General features: G+C 38.9%; 1 protein-coding gene across 1 annotated transcript in view; it reads right to left on the bottom strand.

The window, feature by feature from the left end:
- Window positions 1-26,105, bottom strand: part of fat2 (FAT atypical cadherin 2) — a 47,176-nt gene extending 21,071 nt beyond the window's left edge. The window contains exons 1-14 of the mRNA XM_051658280.1: window positions 22,827-26,105; window positions 21,777-22,088; window positions 18,405-18,463; window positions 17,883-18,194; window positions 17,349-17,559; window positions 14,715-14,854; window positions 14,273-14,548; window positions 13,467-13,677; window positions 9,197-13,237; window positions 8,102-8,298; window positions 7,779-7,932; window positions 6,912-7,145; window positions 5,576-5,965; window positions 265-476 (exon numbers count right to left, since the gene is read on the bottom strand). Of these exons, the coding sequence (XP_051514240.1) occupies window positions 265-476; window positions 5,576-5,965; window positions 6,912-7,145; window positions 7,779-7,932; window positions 8,102-8,298; window positions 9,197-13,237; window positions 13,467-13,677; window positions 14,273-14,548; window positions 14,715-14,854; window positions 17,349-17,559; window positions 17,883-18,194; window positions 18,405-18,463; window positions 21,777-22,088; window positions 22,827-26,076 (9,999 nt within the window). The 5' untranslated portion in view covers window positions 26,077-26,105. The remainder of the gene's footprint in view (window positions 1-264; window positions 477-5,575; window positions 5,966-6,911; window positions 7,146-7,778; window positions 7,933-8,101; window positions 8,299-9,196; window positions 13,238-13,466; window positions 13,678-14,272; window positions 14,549-14,714; window positions 14,855-17,348; window positions 17,560-17,882; window positions 18,195-18,404; window positions 18,464-21,776; window positions 22,089-22,826) is intronic.
- Between the last annotated feature and the right edge of the window lie 808 nt (window positions 26,106-26,913).

The raw sequence follows: 26,913 nt of genomic DNA, 5'->3' as shown, positions 1-26,913 counted from the left end.
AATAATTTACCCAGCACCTGCCACAATAGTTTGTCAGAGTCCAGTCACCAGATTGAGAACAGCTGGCTTTACTTTGCTTAATTTTCCATAGAAAGTATTGTGGAGAATGTCTGAGACAAATTACATATGAAGTGAGGAAATCTGCCATGAAGTAATCAGACCTGTGCCGAGGGTTGTGTAAGAACTAAGCAGGTTTGGACCTCGATTTTAAAAGCTGTTATCATCAGAGGTGCAGTGACAGTTAAGGGGAACAGTTTGTGATACCTTCAGAACAATGTCCCCAGGTGGTATATCCTCTGCAATCACTGTACTGTAGCTACTGTGGTTAAAGACAGGTGGGTTGTCATTGACGTCCGTGATATTGATGATAACCGTGGCAATGTCACTGAGCAATGGTTTGCCCCTCGCCCCCTCCACTGACAGATAATACTCACGGCTCTGTTCAAAGTCCAGCGTGGCATTCACAGACAGCATACCTGTAGTACAGAGCAACAAAATCACATCCAATCACATGCTGTATTCTTTTCAGAAAATGGCCTTGAGAGAGCTGAGCTTTGCTTGAATATCAGAGCTTTTGAGTTAAATTTATTTTCTAACATATACTTTCTTAGATATACAGTGGGCCCAAAAAGTATTCTGACACTTAAACCATACTTAAAAATGTATGAGTGACTTTGCGAAACATAAAATATAAAACCGCCTGTGCTTCCTTATTTAAAAAATACAAAATAGATAGAAGAGAAGATAGAAAAGTGAAAGTTTGTTGGGTTTTAAATGATGAAACAATAGTTGTACTGTTCTGGGCTGAATTACTCCTGTTTACATTGCTGGTAATCTGTGTGAATTTAAGGAAACGGACTTCATGCATCCACAAAAATGACCTTGGGACCAGTAAAAAGTAATTGCAAAAATGGCAAAGAAAAGTGAAGTTAGTCCTGAAAAAAGGTTTTGAATCTTTTGCTGCAGGTGCCACTTAGTTTAATATTTTGTTATGTAATGCAATAAAATTCATACATTTTTAAGTGTTGCCCAGTGCACTCAGTGATTTTTTTCTCCATTAAAACATTTTAATCCAAAATAAATTAAATGCAATTTTAAAACATATGTATATTCATGATGACATGATATGAAGTGACACCAGTCATGTCACTAACCTTAAAAAAGCTGTTTTATTCTACATGGAGAGGGTGCCACAGAACAACAAACATGCCACATGCCATGTTGCCATGCCACAGAACAACAAAAACAGCAGCATTCCTGCTTTGCACAAGAATCCAGTTTCCAACAAGTGCAAAATAGCTCTCTGTAATGTTTCTTTTAATTGATTTTAAAGATCAAGTCCTATGTTGTGTCACTTAATGGCTTTCTTAAGAGATCCATCACTGTATTATTAACGGGCCTGTGTTTGTCCTTGGCGCATGGTCTGTCAATAAAGGTGTGTTTGTGCTTCTGTTTGAACATAGAGACCTTGTGTTCCATGCAAGAATGGATGGCAATAGTAAGTAAGCCTGGTTTAAAAAAAAAAAAGGAACCCTCATCATTGTCAAGTGTGATGAAGATGCATTAGTGCTCGCTTTCAAAGCACATTGCATTTCACCATGAGTGGCTCACAAATGTTTATTGGTAGATCATTATTGTAAGATGGAGAGTGATGCAGGCTGGTATGGATCAAATGGCTCATCGTTCATAAAAAAACAAGTCCATATGGACTGCAAACACCATCAAAGTCAGATGACAGCAGTAGGTTTATATCCAGTCCTGTTTCTATCAACTGCTAGGAATGACAGAAATAACTTTGTCAGTGCAGTGATCACCGCCCACTGATCTTGTCATGAGAGATACAATGTGACAATGAACTGTGGATAATAATATGTAAAACTATGACATCTACTGGAAGATGCAAAAACTGGAAAATGAAAAAGAAAAAAAATTCTTTAAGCAATGTGAAGGGTTTACATGATTCAGGTGTTTCTTGAATTGTCACAACTAAGTAGTTGTCTGACAGCTGTGAAACTACAAAACACTTAAATGTTTAATTCTTATACTCTAAAGCTGATGTCAAACATGTCAGTATTTTACTGACAAAAAAATGAGCACAGCTGCTCAAGAAAAATCATAAGAAAAATAAAGTTCCAAAGACTTTTTTCTCTTTTTCATCTCATGATGAAAAGTACTTCTAAACTCAAATTGCTCCGTCTATTTTCAAAATTTGCGCCCAAAAAAATGCATTTACATTTTATACATTTTAATGCATTTAAAGGAATAGTTCACTCAAAAATGAAAATTATTTCATGATTTACTCACCCTCATGCCATCCCAGATGTGTATGACATTCTGTCTTCTGCAGAACACAAATTAAGATTTTTAGAAGAATATTTCAGCTCTATAGGTCCCAGGGGTGTGTCCAGGAACATTGTTATGTACCATGCACGACACGGACGGGTAAAGCAAAGCTCATTTTTAGTGCCACCCTTCTGGCCCTGCCCCTGGTAGGTCCGTACAATACAAGTGAATGGGTGCCAAAATTTCACATAAACTCCAAAAATCACTGTAACAGGTAAAGGTGGGCAAGGAGGAAGCGGGAACCAGCTGAACAGTCAACATAATCTTTAATGATATAAAATAACCTAAAACAACATAAAACATAAATGAACACAGACACACATGCAGCACGGACACTCTCTCGAACTGGCACCTCCTGCTCCCCTTTATCTCGCTCTCCCACTGATCAGCTGATTCAGCCCGGCCACACCCTCCTCCTCGTTACACTCCTTCCCTGCCCGATTCAGGCCGGGGTGCCACCGGACTGACTTACCTCCCCCCCCCCCCACGCTGCCCTTCCAGCCGTTCCTTCATCTGGTGGTCCACCCTGCCTCCTGTGAACCTGGGGGAGAGATGAGGGGAGGCGTGGGGAGAGAGAAACGGCAAGCGGAGAGACAGAGAGAGAGAGGAGGGAGAGAAAAAACTTGCTTGCCAGCTCCCGGATGCGCATCGCCTGGTGCACCATCACGGCCCAGCCATGCCTTCCTCTTCATCACAGTCACATCATCATAAAAGTAATCCATACAACTTCAGTGGTTAAATCCATATCTTCTGAAGTGAAATGTTGGGTGTGGGTGAGAAACAGATCAATATTTAAGTAAATGTTTGCTAGAAATTCATCTCCCTGCCCAGTAGGGGGCATATGCATGAAGTATGTGAAAGTTAAAGTGGAGACTGACTGAGCAGATAGGAGAATTTATAGTAAAAATGAACTTAAATATTGATCTGTTTCCCACCCACACCTGTCAAATCGCTTCTGGTGACACTGATTTAACCACTGGAGTCAAATGAATTAGTTTTACGATGTGTGATTTTTGGAGTTTCAACATTTTGGCACCCATTCACTTGAATTGTATGGACCAAAAGAGCTGAGAAATTCTTCTAAAAATCTTCATTTGTGTTCAGCATAAGACAGAAAATCATACACATCTGAGATGACATGAGGATGATTAAATGATGAGAGAATTTTCATTTTTGGGTGAACTATTCCTTTAATTAGCTTACAGTTCACTACATACGAGTCACTTGCAATAACAAAAAATAACTCTTTGTTTTGGTTGGCACCTCACAATTTTAATGATACATATGTGCAGGCCCATCAATCAGAGAAGGTAATAAACAATAATCGTGTTTATTTATATTAGTTATTCCTATTTAAAAAGGGTCACTCGTGGTATAGTTGCAACAACAAATGCAAAAAGTGTGTTTTGGAAAACACTTAGGAAACCTTTCCTGAGGACAATGATTATGTTTACTGAGGCATAGTGAGCTATAAACACAAGGTGACTGTCCACATGCTTATATTTTTGTGAAATGCCATTAAACACCTCCTGTGATTTAAAGGTTCTTTTAAATGTCAGTGGTATTACATAGTTAATCAAATTATGATGAACTTTTTTATGGTAGTTATCTGATGCAAAGATGAATGATAACACTTTATTATTTTTGTACATAAAACAAACATTTTAGATAGGCACACCAGCCAATGGTAAATTACATTTCTTTTTAAAATCACATCACTTCAAATACAGTATTTGCATACGCAATTAGCATTTGGTAACTATAGTTGTAAAATGTGTTTACGCCTCTAGCTATTACTATGTTAGGTAAAGGGGATGGGGGCTCTTGATAAATGTTAAAGATAAGAAGTTTTTGAAGTTTCACTTTACTACTTTAACTACAGTTCTGAGGCCTCAGGTCACATTCCTTCTGAAATAACCTGAAATAATAAGGTCAAATCAGGCAAAGTTCTCCAAAAGAGCTCACTGTACCTGGAAGGAAATCCCTCTGAACACAGTAAATAACTGCAATGTATCACCTGTATTCTTAAAATTCATTAACCGCATCAAATACTGCCTAGATAATGCATTTTAAAAGAATTCATCACACCAGGCAAAAAGAGAAAAATCCAGTACTGTTGCAAAATGCATACCCAGCAGAACTGAGCTTGACTTTTATTTGCTGTAAGAGTAGAAGCAGCTATACATTGGGCTTATAGGTTTTAGAATGAAATAACCTCTGAATAGCCAGTTGATTTCTGCAGAATACCTGCTAGCAGGCAGAACTCACAATTGTGTGTTGTTTGACAACTAACAAAGAGATTGGCTGAATCCCTCATGAAAGTCCCGCAGGATGAAGGTTCTGAGGATTTGCGATAAGAGGACAGACAGAGCGAGAGAGAGGGGAGACTAAGCACAATGAATGGATGGGAATAAACAAGCTGACAAATGCCTGTGTGTGGATTCAAAACATGTCGGCACAGGTTCCTCAGTTCAACTTTTACTCATGTCGAAGAAGACTCCTGCCTCACGCTATAGGAATGAGCCTCGGTGAAGAGGATCAGTGGACATCGTGCTTATGCTCTCAGTCCAATATATCACATCTTTAGTGCATGTTGAGTATACATGTTGAGTAATTCATTTAATATGAATGTTGAGTAATACATGCACATGGATCAAAAACCTATTTGACGCCATTATATTGTGGAGTGACACTGATACCAAGTTAAATATACAAATAAGTCTGTTTTCCTTTCTTGGTTGTTCTTTAATATTTCTTCTTCTTTTTGCCATCTCAAGATTATGATCGGTATTTACAGTTCTCTAAAAGGCCAAAATGTGTGATGTTTTTGGACACTTTGGACACCTAACACACTTCAAAAAATTATTATTTTTGCATTAAGTAACAAAATAACAAGCATTTATTTTAAAGATACCACAAGCACTATTTTCAAGCAAAGCATTTTGTAAAAAGAAGTTTGTGAAATTTTAAGTGATAAAACATAGTTAATGTGATGAATTGTGAGAATTTTTGGGGAACTGATTCAAACATCCACTAAAATCACCTTGACTCCAGCTGGTTAAAAATATTTGCAAAAAAAGTTAGGAAGTGAAGTTAGTTCTAAGAAAAGGTGGCATCATTTGTTTGCATTTTTAAGTGGGGGAAACTGTTTATTCCATCATTTAGAACTATAAAACAAATCAAACAACTACCAAACAATCATAAAAGGGAAACATAAATCAAAAGCCCTTACCTGTCATGGGGTTTAACTGGAATCTGCCATCCTCATTGCCAGAGATGATAGTATATCGCACAGGCTCGTTTTCAGTGCCATCCTTGACAAGTGCCGACACACTTATCACCTCCGACCCTATTTGAGATGATTCTGGGATCTGTACAAAGTACTCTGGACTAAGGAACAGTGGTTGGTATTCACTCAGCATGACCACATGTACAGTAATCGTGGCAATGGTGAATAGGTGGCGAGGGAGGCCTCGGTCTGTGGCTTTCACTTTCATCTCATAGGGTGACTTGGTCTCATCGGCTAGAGATCTCTCCAATCTCAGAATGCCTGAGATCTCATCTAGAGAGAAGAAGCCACTGTCGGCTCCTTGAAGAGAGTACCTAACCTCTGAGTTTATACCTGGAAGAGTTATGTAACATAAAATAGCTCAGTATTTTACAGTCAGAACAGAATAGCAGGCAACAGATGGCTAAAAACCAGGAGTTTGCGCCTTGTTTTCAAAAGCAACATTAAAGCAATCCAAATATAAGTTTAATAGTGCTGACTAATAATTGGATACTTTTAAATTATGTTAACCTTGTGAGATAAAAGCAAACATACACTGTGTTCTTTGATTTCACACATTTGTGTATACTTGTGTTTAGAGCAATTATTCATAGAATTATTTAGATGTATAAAGTTGAATTTAAATTGCTATGCTGGTTTGATGTGGATCTAGCTGGTATGTATCAGTATAATCATGCTATTCACAAGGAAAGTGTAGTTGGTGAAGCTGGTTGAGCAGCATGGACTTTCTGGTTATAAACGTTAATTGTTTAAGAGAAAAAAGTTAAGAACTTTTCTAAGTAGTCTTTTCAGGAATTCAAAATTCTTAACTTTAGAAAGACTAAAAAATAAGAAGAAAATGGTAAAGAAGAACTTTAATTTTAAAAATGTTTCGTGAATCTGGCCTCAGCATCCAAAACACAAAATATGCAGGAGATCAGCTATGCTGGTCTTTTAAACAGTGAAATCACTTGTTAAAGCCATATTTCACATTTTGAAAAGGGCAAAGCAGTTCAAATTCACATGATTCCCCATTACGGGAGGCAGTGTGTGTACTCTGCATGTTCACACACATCTCCAGGTGTGGTCTATCCCTCCCCAATCATGTTTCTCTGTCACAGCTCTCAATCCCACATCAAACACTGCATAACTTTAGTTTTCCACCTTTATGCGCTGGATCAAAGCAAAATGAGCTGGGGGCATTTTAATGCTTTCTGACTGTATGAGCAGAATGTGTTTGCTTCAAAGCAGTCATTTGTGAGAATGTAATGTGTGCACAGAAATAGTGCCATACCCATACCTGTGTCTGGATCTCTGGCGTAGATGACAGCAATAGGTGTTCTAATCGTTGTGTTGTCAAACACAGTGATCTCATAATGGCTTGTGGAGAATTGTGGCGGATTGTCATTCATGTCCTGCACCAAGAGCGTGATGTCAGCCTGACAAGAGCGTCCACCACCATCAGTTGCTTTGACAACAACATCATACTCTGATTCCTGCTCTCTGTCCAAGACAGCAAGAGTGGATAGCTGTCCTGTTCCAAAAAATTAAAGCAAATGCTATAAATATGCACTCTGTTCATTGTTTTTCAAAAATACTATTCTAGTAGTATTATTTCTTTCTGTGTAAAAGTTAGCAATTTTTTTGTGAAATGTTTGACTATAGCAAGGGAGGGTTACACACTGTGTTTTAACAAGTATGGTATCTAAGACAAGCCAAGACTAGTTATTTGTTTAATACATGTGACACATAGGATTATTTACTTGGAGATAGTGGTTTCAGACCATTTCATTAACGTGGCTGTAAAAACACAGGCATTTGCGAGTTGCTGTTGCAAGAACTTAGCGATACAGAGCTTTACAATTAGACACAATCCTTTCTTTCTAAAATTGCCACAAGTATGGATTCATACATCAAGGTAACCCAAAATAACTGTCTTTATGAGATGTTTCTAGATAGGATTCCGTGGTATAGAGTACATCAAATAAATTGTAGCATAAATCAAATACACTCATTGTTTAAAAGAAATTAGAAAAATGTCAAACCACCTGAGAAACCTGTCTCTTATCTTTATTGATTTTATTTCCTGAAATCAAGCAAAACCAACAAAATCTCAAACAGTGCATGCCACTAGAAATCTGACAAACAATCTAGAGATCAGAATTACCAGTTCTGGAGTCAAGATAGAACTTGTCTGCATTAGGGCCATGAAGAGTGAATGAGACTTGCCCATTTGTTCCAATATCAGGATCAGAAGCAGAAATCTTTAGGATGAACAAGCCTGATGGGGAATTTTCCATGACTGCTTCAGTATAAAGCAACTGAAAAAAATGGGAAATATATTTTCCAATAAAATATGTTGCCATCTTTGTGAAAACCAACACCAAATTCATCTTGTTTTGCTATTTGTGAGCAATACATAAAAAATAAAAAATATATATATTTTTTTATTATATAGTAAAATTGTCTTCTGGAGAATGTACGACTTACTTGCTCACACAAAGGACTGTTGTCATTTATGTCAAGAACATGGACCTCCACATTGGTAGAGGTTTGAAACATTCCATCTGTGGCCATTATCATAAGGTTGTATTTGTCTTTGTCTTCTCTGTCTAGTGGACTTTTGGAAATCACTGTCCACTCCTCCCCTGCTTCTGTCACTGAGAACTGTCCCAATGGATCTCCATCTTCAGAAAAAAAAAAGGTAACACTTTACAATAAGGTTCCATTTGTTAACATTAGTTAACAACCGTAGTTAACATAAACCGACAATAAACAATGCTATTACAGCATTCTTTCATCTTAGTTAATGTTAATTTCAACATGTACTAATACATTTTTAAAATCAAAAGTTGTATTTGTTAACATTAGATGCACTATGACATGAACTAACAATGAACAGTTGTATTTATATTAACTAACAATAACAAAGATTAATAAATGCTGTAAAAATATATTGTTCATTGTTTTTCATTATACCTAATGCATTAACTAATGTTAACGAATGAAACCTTATTGTAAAGTGTTACCAAAAAACAACACCATGAGTATTTAAGACCAAAATAAAACTTTTTTTATACAAAGGGCTAAAGAAAATGTTAAAGCTGAACTTTTAAGTCAGAAAAGCAACTGCAAAACTATCAGGAATAAATTCCAGGAACAGTTTTTAAAGGTGAAGTGTGCAATTTCTGCATCACTTGAATCATCAAACAGAATTAAAAAAGAAATGACAAAAATTATGTTTTCAAAGAGGTTTCCTGAACACTCCCAGGTCTTCTGTTGGTCAGCCAAACAAATAGTCCCACCCCAAACTCCCGTCATTTGTTGAGCCAATGTTGTTATGTTGGGCTGGTTGGAATGCTCAAACAAAAATCAATGTGCTCAACAGAGCCACCGTGTTTGTACTTTTGGGGGCAATCATCCTATGAATGGTTTACTAACTGTGGTCTAGTCTCTGGACATAAACTGGGGTATGAGAAAGCATTTTAACAGAAACAATTACATATTTTACATTTAAGAATTGTATTAATAGTCAAGTGTAATCACTGCAGGTTATAAATGAGCTTCATCAGTTACTGATCTTACCTGTTATGTAACATACAATCTGCCTATTATCTGCAGATACATCCATATCAGCGATTGTCAGAGTAACAATGGGTTCTCCAGGCCTGCTGTTCTCCAGGATGGACCCTTGGTAGAGCTCCTCTGTAAACTGAGGTGGGTTATCATTTTCATCTGTGATGGTCACCTCAACTAGAACTGAAGATGACAGCTTGACAGAGTCACCATGATCAGTGGCCACCACATAGAATCTATGAAGCTGTTTGGTCTCAGAGTCAGCCTCTTTTGAGGTAGTGATCCAGCCAGTTTGTGAATCAATGGTAAACATTTCACCAACATCATCTGACTCCAGTTCAAGTGTATACGAGACTTCTCCGTTGATGTTTGTGTCTGCATCATTAGCCGTCACTTGAATAACTGTAGTGCCGGGAGGCATATTTTCCGCCAGGAAAGCCTTATAGAGGTCAGCCTCGAACATCGGCTGATTGTCATTAACATCTTGAACTTCTATGTGAACGGACACAAGAGATACGACATCAGTGCCGTTGTGATTCCCTTGAGCTATAACGTCAATCTTATATATCTTGGTTTTTTCATGGTCAATGTTCTTCTGCACCACAACTGTACCGCTATCTTTGTCAACAGCAAAGACATGGTCTTTGTTGCTGTCCACAGTGTTACCATTCACCAAACTGTATATCATAGGCACATCAGCATCAGCCTTGATGGTGCCAATCTCATATCCGATAGGGAGGTCCTCGGATGCTGAGAATGAATACAGCGGCTCGGTAAACCTGGGCAGAGTCACTTCGGGTGGGACCACCTTGACCTGTACTGGCACAGATGAGTTGTAAAAAGGATTGCCTCCATCCCGAGCCTTAACTTTGAAGTTGAAAATCTTATTTTCTAACCCAGCCAGACTCTCTTTAACGCTGACCACTCCGGTAAAAGGGTTGACCTCAATTATGTCCTCTGTAACTTCCTCCGCCTCTTCTACAGTGTAAGTGATATCAGCATTTCTGCCTTCATCTGCATCATAAGCCATTATTTGAATCACCGGCGAGCCTTTGTTCACCGTTGACTGAATGGAAACCTGATATTCTGAGGCTTTAAACTGAGGGGCGTTATCATTCTCATCTGTTAGAATAATCTTTACAGTGCAAAAGCCCACTCTTCCTCCACCATCCTTAGCCATGACCTTAATCGCAATCACTCTTTGTGAAGGATTTTCTCTGTCCAAAGACTGAGAAGTCATGATTTGTCCATCTTCGTCGATGGAGAACTTTTCATCGGCCAGCTTGTTAATTATAGTGTAGTCGACACTGCCATAAGGCCCGTCGTCCGGGTCAATAGCAGCGAGTCGGATAACACGGGTTCCCACTTCTGCATTCTCTGCCAGATCAGCCTCATAAAGGTTCTGGCTAAAATAGGGGCTGTGTTTGTTGCCCTTTGTCATGTCAATGTTAACAGGGGCAGTCTTTTGGAACACGCTGTCAGAAACAGCAACGGTGAGGTTGTAAAATGGATCCAGATTTCTCTTGCACACATTAGAGAATGAGATTAGTCCAGATGATTCATTAATAGAAAAATATCGGCCTTCGTTTCCTGATAGTATCTTATATTGAAGGTCGTCCTTACTATCAGGGTCTGAAGCCTGAACTTTGATAACTATGTGGCCACAGGTGGCCATTTCATCAAGAGTGGCTTGATAAGATTGCTCACTAAAACTTGGGGGGTTGTCATTGACATCGATGACATTCACAATGACGTGGGCCACACTGCTGAGTGGAGGTGTACCTTTATCTGTGGCTTTAACTTTCAGAGTGAACTGCTGTGTGGTTTCATAGTCTAAAACTTGCAATGTCACCAAAATCCCACTCAGTGGATCGATTTCAAAAAAATCGGTTTCTTTGTCAATTAATTGGTAAGTTAAATCTGAATTTCTGCCAGAATCTCTGTCAACGGCTGAGACCTGTATAACATATGTGTCTACTGGAAGGCCCTCAGACACATTTGTCACATAAGTAAGCCTCTGGAAGACTGGGGCATTGTCATTTATATCTTCCACATCAATCTCTACTTTGACTTCCGTAAAAGTACCAGTCACCGAATCTGTTGCACGAACAGTCAAAATATGCTTTGTCTGAGTCTCGAAGTCTAGGAAATCAGTGACACTTAAGACTCCTGTTTTGAAATCAATGTGAAAAAATCTGGAGGAGTTTTCTTCCTCAAGATTGTAGATAAGGCGGTATCCCTCTGGGTTTCTTGCTTGTAGATGCAGGATCGTTGTAAAAGGAGCAATATTCTCAGGTAATTTCAACGGGTAGAACAGGCTTTGGAATATTGGGTGAGAACGATTTTGCACTTGGATGTAGAGTGTTCCAGCGGCTGATAGACTGGGCTCACCCTCGTCTGATACCAGTACAGTGAGCACATATTTATTCAAAGACTCAAAGTCTAAAGGTCTTTGTAGGGACACATCACCAAGATAAGGGTCGATTCTGAAAAAACTGAAATCATCCTCCAATAAAAATATAATAGATCCATTTTCGCCAAAGTCATCATCAGTTGCCAACACTTGGAAGAGAACATCCCCTGGCTCGCTCTCTTCAGATATCATCAGAGAATGAGGCAAATTTGATATCTTGGGTGCATTGTCATTGATATCATCTATATAGACCTTAACATGAGTGACGTCTACACGTGGTGGATGTCTCATGTCTCTGACCTCCAGAGCTACATCATACTCATCCTGTTCTTCACGGTCAAAAGGAACTCCAGTGGTCTGCAGAACTCCAGATGATGCAACCACAGCAAATTTCCCCTGTGGGTTTAGTACAGTGTACTGCAAAGGCTCATTTAGAAAGCTACCTTTTGCTCTTAAGACGGCTAAAATTGTCACAGATGTAGTGTTTTCCAGTACTGTGGCTACATGCTCCTTCTCCTCAAATTTCAGACTAGTCTTTGCTGCATCAGTGATATTGATTTTCACAATGGCAGTGTCTTTGTATAGCCCATCGGAGGCAGTAACTTTTAACTCATTATGGGGCTGTAGCTCAGACAAGTCATTTAATGAGATGATTCCAATCGATTGGTGTATTTTAAATGCATTTTTATGATTACTCTCTGAAATTGTGTAAGTGATTGCTGTATCTGCATCGTGAGCCATCACTTGGATTACTTTCATGTCTTCAAAAACAGGTAAGGTTAGGGCAGTTTCATATACAGGTAAAACAAATTTTGGTGGACAATCATTAAAGTCCAGGACACGAATATTTACTCTGCATGGCTTGGAACCACTTAGCGAGGGCTCACCAGAATCCCAGACCTGAACATTGAAGATATATTCAGGTGTTGTCTCAAAGTCAACTGTTGATTTTAAAGAGATGGTTCCCATGCTTGGATCTATTTTAAACACCTTCTGAGCTGCAGGCTCAAGGATCTGGAAGACCAAAAGAGCATTTGTGTCTTTGTCTGCATCGGATGCCTTGATCACTAATGGCGTGTTGTTGTCCCCAGTCACCATGCTGTTCACAGGTGCAGACTCACTGATCTGGCCATAGTAGGTGTCCTGATGGAAAACAGGGGCATTGTCATTTTCGTCTATCACATATACATATACCACAGCATCAGACAAGACTCCTGCTGTATTTGTAGCTCTTATTTGCAGACGATAAGAAGGATGTGTCTCAAAATCAAGTGCTTTTTGAATGGACAGCAGTCCAGAATTCTCATTGATGAGGAATGTCCCATTGGGGTCACCATCATTGATTCTATACAGCACTGAGGATGGGCAGCTGGCAGAGACAGATAGCAGAGGGTAGCCTGGAGGTTTGGCCTCACTTATCTCAGTGATATATTCATTGGAGGAGAACCTGGGTGGTGTGAAATCAGAAAGCTTTACATTGATGGTAACAGGGCAAAGGCCAGTGCGCTGGGGAAAGCCCTGATCTGTGGCTTTAACTGTGAGGTGATACTGCTCCTGAGGAAATCTGTCTAATGCATCAGCCACACGGATGCTTCCTGTCACCTGGTCGATATCAAAGGCACCATCCACATTCCCACCTGAAGAGAAAAGGAGATAATTTACTATAAGAGCATTTAGTTTTAAATGTCAGAAATAGATTAAATTTAATGATCATTTCTTAATTGCCACCAAAGTAGAATTTTAAAAATGCCACATTAAAATAAAATTTTAAGGCAAAACTTTTCATCTGTGCTTTGCCGTGAATGCTAATTGTTTGTTTTTTGTAGTGCAAAAAAGGTCACATAGTGCTACAGGAAAATGTCTTACCAGAGTGAAAGGAATAAACAATTTCCGCATTGCTCCCTGTATCTTTATCCAGGGCTTTGACTCTCAGCACTTCTGTGCCAGTGGGCGCCAAATTACTTATGGTGCCTTCATAATGAGTATTCATAAAGGTGGGGATGTGGTCATTACAGTCCTCTACATAAACAACAACCTTTGCAAAGTTCTTTTTTATTGGGATCTTCTCATCTCGGACCTGCAAAGATAAAGCACTTGAGTGATTCTCTGTGTTTGAGTCCAGATCACATTAAATACTAGCCAACAATGGGTAAATCAAAAGTTAAATGGATAGTTCACCCAAAAGATAGATTCAACCCATTCACTTTCTATGTAATGGAAAGAGCAATATAGGAATGTAAAGTCTTACAATTTAGAAAAGACATGAAGGTGTGTACAACTGTAAATTATGACAGAGTTTTAATTTTTGGGTGGACTTTCTCTTTATAGAGACTATTCACAATGCTTTTAACCACTGATATTTTCCCTTTTAGTAAGGCACTGTAGTAAGGTCAAGGATGTTAAAGGATTGTGGATTTATGGCCTTCCCTGTGCTCTGACCCCTCTATCTCATTGTGTGAGTCATGTTAATTAAAAGCATTCCAATATGCTTTGATTCTTAACTGAAAGAGTAACAAAACATCTATCACATGACATTTAATGCTGATTAATGAAAGTATAATTTTTTCCTGGCTTTTCGGTAATTGTAACGGATTCCAGTGGCAATAAGCATATTATTATTATTTACATACAACCCTGAGACAAGAGTCTAGTTTAGTCAAGTGTCACTTTACCATCACAATCAGAGTATGAGTGGAGATAGTCTCGTAATCTAGCTCCTCTTTCATGACGAGCACTCCACTCCTTTGTTCCATGTGAAAATACTTAAGGCTGTCTGGGTGAAGGCTGTTTTGAATGGTGTAAAAGAGCCCACTGTTGGCGTCTGCATCCTGGGCACTAATGTGAAGGATCTCCTTCCATGGTGCTGTGTCCTCTGGCACTCTCACCTCATAGAGGCTTTTCAAGAACATGGGCCGATGCTCATTTATATCCACTACTTGAATGTAGGCCTAACAGACAAACCAAAACATTGGTCAATTAGCTTGCAGTGAGAGAAGTTAAATTGTTGCCTTGATAACAATGGTAAATGTTCCATTTCACATTCTATTTGCAAAGGTGGATGCTAGTAATGTATTAGTGCTCAATCTCTGATGCATTTTGAATTTATGCCCATACCTGAGTGGTTATGGCCTGAAATCCATCTGTGACTCTGACTGTTAAGTTGTAATGAGATTTTCTGCCTGCATCCAGACGTCTGGCTTTCACAATACTCCCTGTGTTCTTCTCAATGTAAAAGTCCTGCTCCTCATCACCACCTAAGATATGACACCAGATATTGGTTAGAAAAACTTGCCTCAGACACCTCACGGTTTATCATTGATGCCTCTTAGCGAACCTTTTTGGATGAACCTGTATCATTACTTTAGGGCTAAGTAAGTACTATGTTGGGACAGTAAGATTTAGGTGAACTATAATCCACGTACAACCCTCTAAAACTTGTGTGAGCCATTACTCAAAACAAATTGATGAAAAGCAAAGTTATGGCTACCAATCATGCAACTTCTCTCTATAAAACCCACACAAGTTTTTGTTGTTATGCCCAGCTTTGTATATTAATGACATAAAACAATGCCACATCAGGAGGGTGTACATGAGATTAGCACTATTGTTTAAGGGAAAACATTTGGCACATGCATAAAAAGACCAGACGTCTTACTCAGTGGGGGTAAATTCATGCTTGTTTAACAGATGGTCTTTATTAAGAAATCCACCTATTGAAGTTTTTCTAGTTTTGTTTTAATATGTTTCTGAGTGGCACTTCATTTCTTAACTTTACACATTAGGCAGTCTTCAAATGGATTTAGCAATGTCTTTGCTGAACACCAACCATGTCAAAAACTGGCCTTGATTGAGGCTTTGAGACACTTCTGCAGAAAAGCCGTTTGAAGATGTCTCTCATTTTTTTTTTTTTTTTTTTTCTAATAAATAAATAATTGGCTTCTCAAGCTAGTCTGAAACTGCTGCTGCAGAGAAAGTAAAAAGGAAAGTAAAGGGCTTCAAACTTCATAATGAAAACTCAGGGTTAGGAATTAAAGTTAGGATTAGCAGACTAGTGGCTTTATTGATGGTTTAATCTAATTCCATAACTTCTAACCAACACTACACTAGGATTTAGTGTTCAACCTTTGTTTCTAATCAAGCTGAATATTTTCCTTAACTATTTGTTTTAAAACATGATTGATAACGCTTTACAATAATGTTCTATTTGTTAACAATAGTAAATGCATTTGGTATCATAAATTGACGATGAACAATATACTTTTACAGCATTTATTAATCTTGATTATTATTCAATTTTTTGTATAAAAATACCATTAATAATTGTATAAAATTACTAATAATAATTGTTAATTGATATTTCATGTTTCATGCATTACCTAATGTTAACTTCTATGATGTTTAATTTTAAAAATGTAATAGTATATGTTGAAATTAATATTAACCAAGAATAATAAGTGCTGATTCTTAGTTCATGTTAAATAATTTTGTTAGTTTATGGTAGAAAATACAGTCTTATTATAAAGTGTTACCACATTATTTTTCTGGGCAGGCTGGCTGTTTTTATAAAGTATTGCTTGTGTTAAAATATAGTTTATAGCCTGGTATAAAACCATAATAGGATATTATGCATACCTTTTTTAATGAAATAAATAAACTATTCTTTTCATTCAGAATTGCATAATAATACTCAACTTTTTTTATTATTATTATTGCTTTGTCTCCTAATTAAAAAGGCTTTAGGGTTAACATTATATATATTTTTTTATTATTATTAATATATTTATTTAATCACAAAATTTCTAACTGGCTGGCTCTGGTTAGAAATCCCCAAATGTACGAAATTAAATTCTACCTTAATCTAAATCACAAAATAATTCACGAAACATTTTGAAGATATAAAAGTATCATATTTTAGAAATGGTCCCGTGCAGAGATAAACAAGTTCTACAGCCAGCAGGTGAACTTTGTGCCTTGCAATTCATTTTCCCTCCCTACTAAAAATGCTTTTGATTTATTTCCTCTGGAGCTCATTTCTCTTTGAGTGAAACTGCAGGTCTGAAGGGAAGAATACAGGGAGCAGAGTGAAGGTCAGGCTCAGCTCTTCACTGGAGGCGAATATGCACTGCGCAGGCTGTAAGAGACTGATGGCAGAGCGGTAAGGATGGGAGCTTCTCTGGTGTTCTGGCTTGTTATCTGAGAAAATGTTTCTCCCCTAAGATCTGCCTCCTGGCACAGAACTTATCACATGGGAGGAAAGCTATTGTATCACAGTGACACCAGACCCCCTCCATGCTGTACTGTGCCAAGTGCCCAAGATAACCAACACTACACTATTATTCAGTGTCTTTAACCTTTGGCTCTAGTAAAATAATTTGTTTTTCTTTCATTTTCTTTCTTTATCTCTTTAATTAAAACATAATTTATACTCTATTACAAAACCATTATTAAAGGTCAAGTGTGAATTTCTCCATCACTAGTGGCTCCAAAATTTATTTATCAAACACTTCTTCTGTCACCCTGCCTATCATTGTTGGAATCATTGGTTGAGCCAGAAGACATGTCAGAAAAAAAAGACCAATGAGGGAAACACAATGCTATTCAAGAAGCTACATTACATTATCCACAACTTCAGCTATCTGTGCTTTTTCATTGCTTTATCTCCATATTTTATGTGCCAGATCTAGACATCTTGTTTATGTTTATTCCAAGTAGCAGCATTGGAATGGTAAACGATAGAGACTGTCTTACCGATAATGTCAAACAAGAGCAGATTCTTGGTAATCTCTGTTCGGATGATTCCCACCATGTCAGTGACGGGATCTGTCTCCATGACCACGTAGTTGAAGGGGGGCTCATCAAAAGCCAGCAGTTCAGAGCTGGGTTCAGGTTGGGGCAGCCATTCGACATGCAAACGGGCCTTAGACATTCTTTGTGGGTTGCCTTGGTCTGTTGCTTTTGTCTATGAAAATAAAGCAAGAAGTCAGAACCTTTCTGTTAACTCTCAAAATACATCCTATTGCATCTTTTTATCCTCCTCAGTCCCAAACAATGAAATAAACAAAGTTAATTGCTGCATATTACATGGCAAAAATGCAATAATTCTGTTTTTATGTGAAAATAAAATATTCAATGGCCAGTATGCCAGACATTTGAAATGAGGAGGATAGCTACTGTAATTTATAAGTAGATGTATTGGAATATATTAGTCACATTTTTAATTTTCAAATTATTATTATTATTTTTTTAATAATTGAAATCAAACTGAAAGATTGTAACCCATACCGTCAGAATACTGTAGTTGCCTCGAACAAACTCTCCTCTAGCTGTCACCACCCCGGTCTCGGGATGAATATTAAAACGATCCTCAATGGTGTCTTCCAGGCTGTATGTGATCATGCCATTGGGCCCAACATCATCATCGCGAGCCACCATCCTGTAGATGTCCTGGGGCTCTGTCGAGCTTTGGCGTTCAGGCAGTTTTACCTGGAAAAGCTTATGACTGAACTGAGGGCTGTTATCGTTCTCATCTAGGACTTCAATGACTACGGTGGCGGTGGAGCTTAATGGAGGAGCCCCTTCATCTGATACCATCACCTAAACAACACAGTAGGAGAGCACAAGAGCCATGAACATCATAAAAAAATAGACTTTTAAGTAAACAAGTGCTCCACAAAGCATTTAAGATTATGATACACAATGACACACTGGAAATAAAAACAGAAATATGTTCTCAGCAATCAACCAGAGAAAGGCTCAGGCCTGCAGTTGATGGCCTAAAAAACAGAACGAAGCCAATGAACCAACCTCGATGATATGCTCAGCTTTTTGTTCCCGGTCTAAAGCAGCAAGGGTGCTGATCACACCTAAACAAACACACAGAGGAAGAACAGACAGGCTGATCAATGACAGCACCCTAAGATGGCCGGCACACCTGTTCATTCACTGCAGGGCTGTCCGTTTTACTTTCTCTTCCCACAGGTTTGTTTTTCAAGCTTTATTTGTTTTGCTCGACTGTTTATACTTGGTCCAACTGCGGCATACAAGCCGTGGGAACAGCAGTTCTTTTTCACGTCCGTGTCAATGAGGATTTAGCCGGTGTTGATGCATAATAAACAACCAGACTTCCCAGATGCCAAGAAGAAACTGACACTGCATTCCCAGTACATTTGGGATGTGTGAAAAATACTGTATTGCGAATTAGCATGAGAGGTTTGAAGAAACCTTATCACAACCGAGTGTTAGGGTTTTGTTTTGTGTGCTCCATGGCTCTAAAGAAGATTTCAAGCTAAGAGGGGACAAAATGCATGAGAGACAGCAGATTACCACCTGAGAGTGTCATTTCAGTGGAAGACGACTGGCAGGGAGGCAGGCGTCTTTCAACCTGTGCAGCTCTCAAAACAAACCCTGCTGGGCTTTTATGATGGCTTGTATTTAGGCAGGTGATCCTGCAAGAGCAATTCCAGAGTGGTTTTGAAATTAATGCCCACCTGTGGAAGTACTTCCCTATCGTACATGGTACAATGGGCAGACTCAGCAAGATGCATGGATTTTGAAAATGTCTTTGAAACTTCTGAAGCATTGGTTCTCAAACTGTGGTTTGTGAAGGATTCAAAGTGGTCTGTGAGCTGACTGGCTGATTAAAAAAACATTCCTAAAATAAATAAAATAATTATAATTGACAACCAATGATTAACCAATTAATCAGCTCATAACAATTAATTAACAGACTGTGTTAAAAGTTCACTCAGCAATTTTCCTCATTTAAAATGTTTTATTTCAAAAGAAATATATAGTAATTTTGTCATATGGCCATCATAGTCATATCAGACACCTTATCAAAGCTATTTTATTTTATATGGGGCAGGGGCGCCTCATGGGGGCATCCATGTTAGCATCACATGACCAGCTGAACACTACTCGCTTAATCTCAGTAACTGCCATGTTATCAGACACTTTCATTCATGGATTAAATTAATCCTGGTTTACTGTGCATAGTGAATTTCTACAATGGCATTGGTAACTGAAAACTACTGTGTTTGAATGATGCAGCATCCAGGTGTTGCTTTGAAACAATCCACAATGTAAGTAATTTTTCAGTGAAAATCGTGACAACGGTTGCATGAGAGAATCTCTTTTAAGGCGACACACGTTTACACTAAAACTTTTAGTTGTTTAGCACTAAACACAATGTGAGTTCTGGCAAAATATATGTATACAGATTTGGAATGACATGAGGGTAAGTAAATTATGACAGTATTTTCATTTTTGGGTGAACTATTCCTTTAACATTAACTTTATGATAAAGTGTTTCTGTTGTCTCCAATAACGTAAGGTTATGTGTCAATGTGCATAAGGTTTATTTAGGTTCATTAGCTAAAAGTAGCAGTCTAGCAAAACAGCAGTCTAGAAATTTATGGATCGATGGCTCAAGACAGGATCTTTGAAAAGGATGTTGAATGAGACAGCAGAATTAGTTTTGGGGTTTTAGGTCATCTGCAATTTTTGTTTTACTCTTAAAGTGGTCTACCATGTAAAAAAACTTTAAGAACCACTGCTCTAAAGACATCAAAATGTTACCAAAAAAAAAAAAAAAAACTTTTTGGATCTATTCCTATGTCTTAATCTCCCTTTAAGCATTTGGCTTTTGATGATGTGAACTCTACTCTCAACCCACCCTAGAATTATTTATCTTACCTAGGGGTGGAAAAATATATCGATGCATCGCAGTGCAGGGCCTGTCAAACCATTACGCCGGGTTCATACATCCTCTGTGAGTGAGGCGCGAGGGGCGTAAGTAATCTTACTGTGGTGAGTAGGGTGGGGCCGAGTGGCATCTGGGCAGAGTGAGGCCAGGAAGATAAGTGGTGAATAAGGTCCACCTGTGTGCCACACCAGTCTCACATTCCAGTGAGGGGCGGCAGGAGTATTTAAGGAGAGGAGACAGCAGCAGATGAGAGAGAGAGATGCACGAAGCTGATTGTGTGTCGTGTTGAGCTGAAAAGCCAACAGAGTTTATGTGTAGTGAAGCTGAAAAGCATAACGTAGTGTGAAGCTGAAAAGCATAACGTAGTGTGAAGCAGTGTGTTATTGTGTGCAACTGAAAAGTGCAACAATAAATGTCTAAGTGTTTTGTCAAGCCGGCCCCAGCTTCCGCCTTTCCTTAACTGTTACACTTGCCCATTCAAGAAATTGTTAATTTCTGATAAATCACAGGGTTTTGTGGTGCAAAGCCATCAAGGTGGTTAGTTTAGTCACAATGTTCATTCTAGTAATGAGTCATCTCTGCCTGTCTTGTTCTAACATGGAGCTATGGAGAACTCCAGAGAACTTCAGTCCCTTTAGCCCTGGGGGAAGAGAGCTAAACAGCACTGAAGTGTGATTTGTTGTCTTTGCTGCTGATATGGCTCTTGAGATAGCATTGATTTTATCACACTTTTATATTCATTTAGCATTCTCCTTGATCCTCCTACACTATACATCCATACAATATTCATAGAGAGCTCTCTATCTCTTTTAAGAGTAATGGTTCAATGTCACACTGGTTCAGTTTTATAGAAGTTTTCACCTTAAGTTTCCAGCCAAACTTGTAAGCATCATAATATTTTTGACCACTCCCAAACACCATCAAATTTCTAGAGATTTTAGTCTAAAATATATCCTTTATATAATGCACCCCAACCCCCTCTGCCTTCTTTGTAATTCTTGTCTATTAGTTCAGGGTGGGGCAGATGCAACAACAAAGAGACAAGACTTAGTGCAAGTGCAAGCTTGCAACGCTGGTTAATGCGGTTCTAATTTGACTAGCTTCTGTTCAAAGGCCAGGTTAAGCTACAAAAAGGGTCAGAGGTGTTGTGTATTGTGACTGTGCTCTTCTCTGGGCCTGCTAAACAACTATCTGCACCCTTGCCCCAAAATTACACACAGATTACAGTATTCACAGTACCAGGAGACTCTACTCATTGTGACCTTCACGTGGCATACTGCTGTTGAACAAAACTTGTGCACAGACATGTTAAATCAATAGAGATTTCTTTATCGCATGATATGAATCACCACTTGTTGTATAACTTTTAAGGAATTTTATAAATTCATAAATGTCTCTTTTGTTTTTACAGCATTTCAAATAAAAACTTTCAAATGAGAACTTTCTAAAGGACCACTTGAAGAAGAGTTTACCTGTTTTGGGGTCAATGGTGAAATATATACGCTGAGAATCAAGGATCTGGAAAGTTAGTTTCCCTTGAGAGGACTTGTCCAAGTCCGTGGCAGACACTTTGAGCACAGATTTGTCCTTTGGCAGATTCTCTTGCACTGAGGCAAAATAGACAGGCTGGGACAGCTCAGGGGGATTGTCATTAATATCCCAAACTTCTATATAGACCTCAGTCCAGGACACCAGTGGTACAGTGCCCAGATCTTTCGCATAAACTGTCAGCCAATAGTGTAGCACAGCCTCACGATCCAGAGGGCCTGCAGTCCGGATTACACCTGCAAAATAGGATTATTAAAAATCAAGAAGAGATGACAATAGGCGAGCGGCAACAATCTGGCACAACACACTGAAAAATGTCACAATCATCATGCATGTTTGTCTTTATAAAGTAACCACAAGCAGTTGTGTTAAATGTTCATGTGACGAGGAGGAGGGCATGGCCGGGCCGTGAGGCTGCATGTGTGTTCGTCTTATGTTTTATGTTCTATGTTGTTTTAAGTTAATTTATACTATTAAACTTTACGTTGATTGTTCAGCCGGTTCCCGCCTCCTCCTTGCCCGTCCTTATACTGTTACAGTTCACCATCCATGTGACTGGATTCATTGATTGCCCCAAACATCATTTAAATTTGTTTTCTGTCCTTAAATTCTGAAATGAGGTACCCACACGTTTATTTTTAGCATCACTCCAGCACTTCATAACCTAAAGTGTGCAAGTACTGCAACACTCAACCCAATAATTATGTAGCTGCAGAAGAATGTTATGTTATCTGCATGTAGTGTAACAGATGTTGAGGCAATGGGTTTTTGGAATGCCTAAAATCTTGAACTGTAAGATATGAGACAGTACGTAATATGTAAATGGTATGTAAAATGATTGATCTGTAAATGTTTGAACATGACATATTGACCCAACATGTGGAAAGCAGGTAAAAGAGAAGGTCAGTAATATCCTCACGGTATTTTCTCTGCCTAAGTGAAGCATACTCTAAAAATTGTAAGCAGAAACATACCTGTTTCTTCATCAATTGTGAAGATGCCAAGCCCAGAGCCATCATGCATGTAGTATCTGACTACACCATCTCGACCTAGGTCGTTATCTACAGCAGTCAGTGTCAAGACTGAGGTTCCTATTTTAGCATCCTCCATAACTGCTGCATTATGTACAAACAGCGGAAAGATAGGCCGGTTCAGATTTTCATTGACATCAAGCACTTCGACCTCAATGAAGCATGAAGACGATAAAGATCGGGGCTGTCCGTGGTCTACAGCTCGAACAGTTAGGTTATAAAACTGCTGTCTTTCAAAGTCCAGTTCACGCTCTAGAGTCAGGCAGCCGGTGGACGTATCCAGGAAAAACGTTCCGGCTTCACTGTTCTTCAGGTTGTAGCTTATGAGACCTCCACTTTCAAGATCCAAGTCAAAGCTTTCCACCCATAACAGCACTGTGCCTGCAGGAACATCCTCAGGAACTTTGATCCTGTAGACTGTGGGTACAAACTTAGGAGGATTGTCATTGATATCATCCAGTACAACCACGAGATCTGCAAATGAGAAAAGCTGAGAGTCCTGTTTTGCTTGATCTCTGGCCTCAATTTTTAGGTCATACCTACTAAAGGTCTCTCTGTCTAAATGGCCAGTTACCTTCACCACCCCTGTGACTTCATCAATCTTGAACAAATCAGTAAAGGTTAACAGGGAATATGTAAACGCTCCATTGTCATCAAGGTCAAAGTCCAATGCATTGACTTTTAAGATGCTCTTGTCAGTCTCTATGTTTTCAGGGACTCTTACAATATATCTTGGCTGTGAAAATAATGGTGGATTATCGTTTGCATCCAAAATACTGACAGCAAGAAATTTCCATGTTGAGGTTTGTGGAGATCCCAGGTCATACACTGTTATGTTCAAAATGTAAAATTCCTTTTGCTCTCGATCCAATGCACAAATTACCTTCAGGTCCCCTGTGTTTATGTCAATAGTAAAACATCCATCCTCATTTCCGCTGGAAATTGCATAGACAAGCTTTCCATTAAACCCAGAATCGTTATCAGTGGCATTAAATTGCACAACCGATTTATTGAGAGCAAAGTCTTCCCTGATGTCAATTGAGCTTGGTGTACCCATAGAAAACTTTGGAGAGTTTTGGTTAATAATGTGAACATCCGAGACAGACTCTTCCTCTTTGACAATGAGAGAAGGCTTAAATGATTCAATAAGCTTTTCTGTCAACTGCCTAGTAATTCCAGTCTCCTTACAATATGTGGTGGCACCTTGTCCCTTGCCTGTGATATGCACAGTTACAGTGTTGGGATCAGCAATATATTTGCCATCTGTTGCTGTTATTTTAAGTGTATAGACAGAGTTTTCAATGTCTCCATAATTTGAGGGGATGGCCTTGGCAAGTTTAATGATGCCAGAAATGGGGTCAATGTCAAACAATCCATCATTATTCCCAGACTCTATCCTGTATATGATCTGCTGTAGCTCATCCAGATCGAGTGCTGACATCTCTGCAATACTTTCCCCCACAGCAAAGTCTCGGGGTATGGAGGCATTGCATGCCACCCGCTCAAACACTGGAACGTTGTCGTTGATGTTGGTCATGGTGATGGTTACAGAACATTCGCTCACTCTGCTAAAAGGGCTGCCACTATCAGAGGCCCATATCCTCAGGTGGTACCATCTCTTCATGAGTTCATAATCAAATTTCTCAGAGGTAGAAATCACACCTGTCAGTGGCTCTATAGTGAAAGGCATGGGACGTGTGTTTGCTATTGCATAGGTCACAAAACCATTGTTATCTTTGTCCACATCAATGGCAGAGACAGCCAAAATGCTTGTTTCGATTGGAACATTTTCAGGCAGAGAAGCCTGGTATGATGGCAATGTAAACCTAGGGGCATTATCATTTTCATCAATTATATCCACAATGACATGGGTAACTGCTTCTCCATCATTTACAGTGACATCAAACTCATAATGAGATTGCTTTTCAAAGTCAAGAGACTGCGTGGTCACAATTACACCAGTTTTGGCACTAATTTTGAATTTATGGCTGTCTGAGTTTTCTTTGATGCTGAAGGTGATGTTACTGAAACTTAAACCTACAGATACTCTAACTACATGACTTTTTGTTGGAGCAAATTCACTAAGTGTGACATGGTAGGGGTTCTGATCAAATGTTAATGGTTTAAATTGAGGAGGAGGGATGTGCACATGTTTTACTGGTGTTAGCAAAGGAGGGTTACTTTTGTCTTTGGCTTGAAGGGAAATGTTTAATCCAAATGGGTTTTGTGACCAGTCGATCCATTTTTTTGAGACCAGTTCAAATCCACCATCCTGCTGCAAAGCAGATGGAATAATCTCAAAGCAATTCAGTTGATCCCCTTCAACTATACTTATAGACTCCACTTTCTCCTTCTCCTTGGGTTCTATCTTGATGTTCACACTTATTTTGTCACCATCCATTTTAGGAATTGATGCACTGATAAGGGTAAAGTTTTCCATCACCTTTTGTACAGTTACAACAACCGTTGCGACATTTCCGAACTTCTGCACACCAGAGATTTTCTTTGTCCTGTCCTCTGCCAGAACAGTTAGGTCATACCTGTCTCTCTGACTGGCGTCAAGTCGTTTGACAAGTGTAACAGTCCCAGTGAAAGGATCAACAGCAAATGGGTGTGATCTAGTCGTGAATGAGTAATAAAAGTCTGCATTGCTGCCAATATCAGCATCCGTTGCTCTCACTGTCACCAGGCTTGATTTGATTGGTGTGTCTTCTTTGATTTGCACATGATAAGAGGCAGGGTAGAAGAGCGGTTTCAGATCATTTGTGTCAAGCACCTGGATCAATACCTTTGTTCTCGCCTGGTTGTCATATGTGCTTTCTGTAGCCTCTATGGTAAGAGTGTAGATGTCTCGTACCTCTCTGTTGAGCACTGCTGAGTTACTGCTTCGGGTTTTGATCCTCAGAAAACAGAAATCTCCTACAACTACCTCCTCGGCTTTGAAAAGGCCATCGTCATCACCAGCGACAATCTTGTACTTGATGTCCCAGAAGGGATCAGATACTATAATGCCCATTCGGACCGTGCTCTCCACATAGGTCCTGGGGGCAGAGTTCTCATAAATGCTGGCATTATACAAATGATGGGTGAACCTCAGCAGAGAGTTGTCTTTAACCAGGCTCCCATGACATCTTGTTATGGTTCCTAGGACTGCTGTGACAGTGAGAATTATGGCTGTGGCTGTGAAGGCCATTCTCACTGTCTCAACATGGACCCAGAGTCCTGAAGAGAGGGGGAAAAAAAGAATGTGTTTTAAAGTGCTCCATTATTTTTCTGACAGGTGGACTATGTATCCACCTGTATCATGATATGGTCTTGAAGCTGTTCTGATATATTAAAGTAAAATTGTAAAGACCACTGGATAACCACAGACTAAAACCTGAAAGTTTAATATACACTCACATAAACACTCATCTCATTGTCTGTTTCATCCAGTAAAAGGCCACAGTCCGGTATTTTGTCTCTGTTTTGACATGCCACAACAAGCGGCATTATATTGTTTAACCGTGTGAAAAAGCTCTACATCTGTTTGAAACAGGTGATACATTTTCATATCTTTAAATACATGTCAATTACAGTTAGCATATTCAACTGCAGTTACACTAGTTTGTGGCACTATTGCATTCTATGGAGAGAAAAAAAATCAAAAAGCTTAACAATTAATTTATGCGGAATTGTAGTATTATTCTCTGGCTGCCATCTGTATGATTATCTATATGTATTATAACAATTATAAAAGCCATAAATCTCTATCTGTCTTTCTCTCTCTCTCTCTCTCTTTCTTTCTGTTGGTGAGGGGTGTAACCGGGAGCCATATTCCCTGAAAAGAATTGTGTTATGAAGGCACTAACTGGGAATTCATCTATGACAGAGATGCCCAAAGTTGGCCCATGATGACCTTTGATTTGGCCGGCCTTGCTATATATGACAAGGGTTGGGGGAAATACCATTGATGCAGCTCTTCATTGCATTAGTTAAGCAGATTTCAGAGTAAGGTTTTTTTTATATATATTATGAAATCAGAAAGGAG

This window comes from Myxocyprinus asiaticus, chromosome 27 (genome assembly GCF_019703515.2).
Source record: "Myxocyprinus asiaticus isolate MX2 ecotype Aquarium Trade chromosome 27, UBuf_Myxa_2, whole genome shotgun sequence".
NCBI classification, from domain to species: Eukaryota; Metazoa; Chordata; class Actinopteri; order Cypriniformes; family Catostomidae; genus Myxocyprinus; species Myxocyprinus asiaticus.
This window is presented reverse-complemented; position numbering and strand designations above follow the sequence as displayed.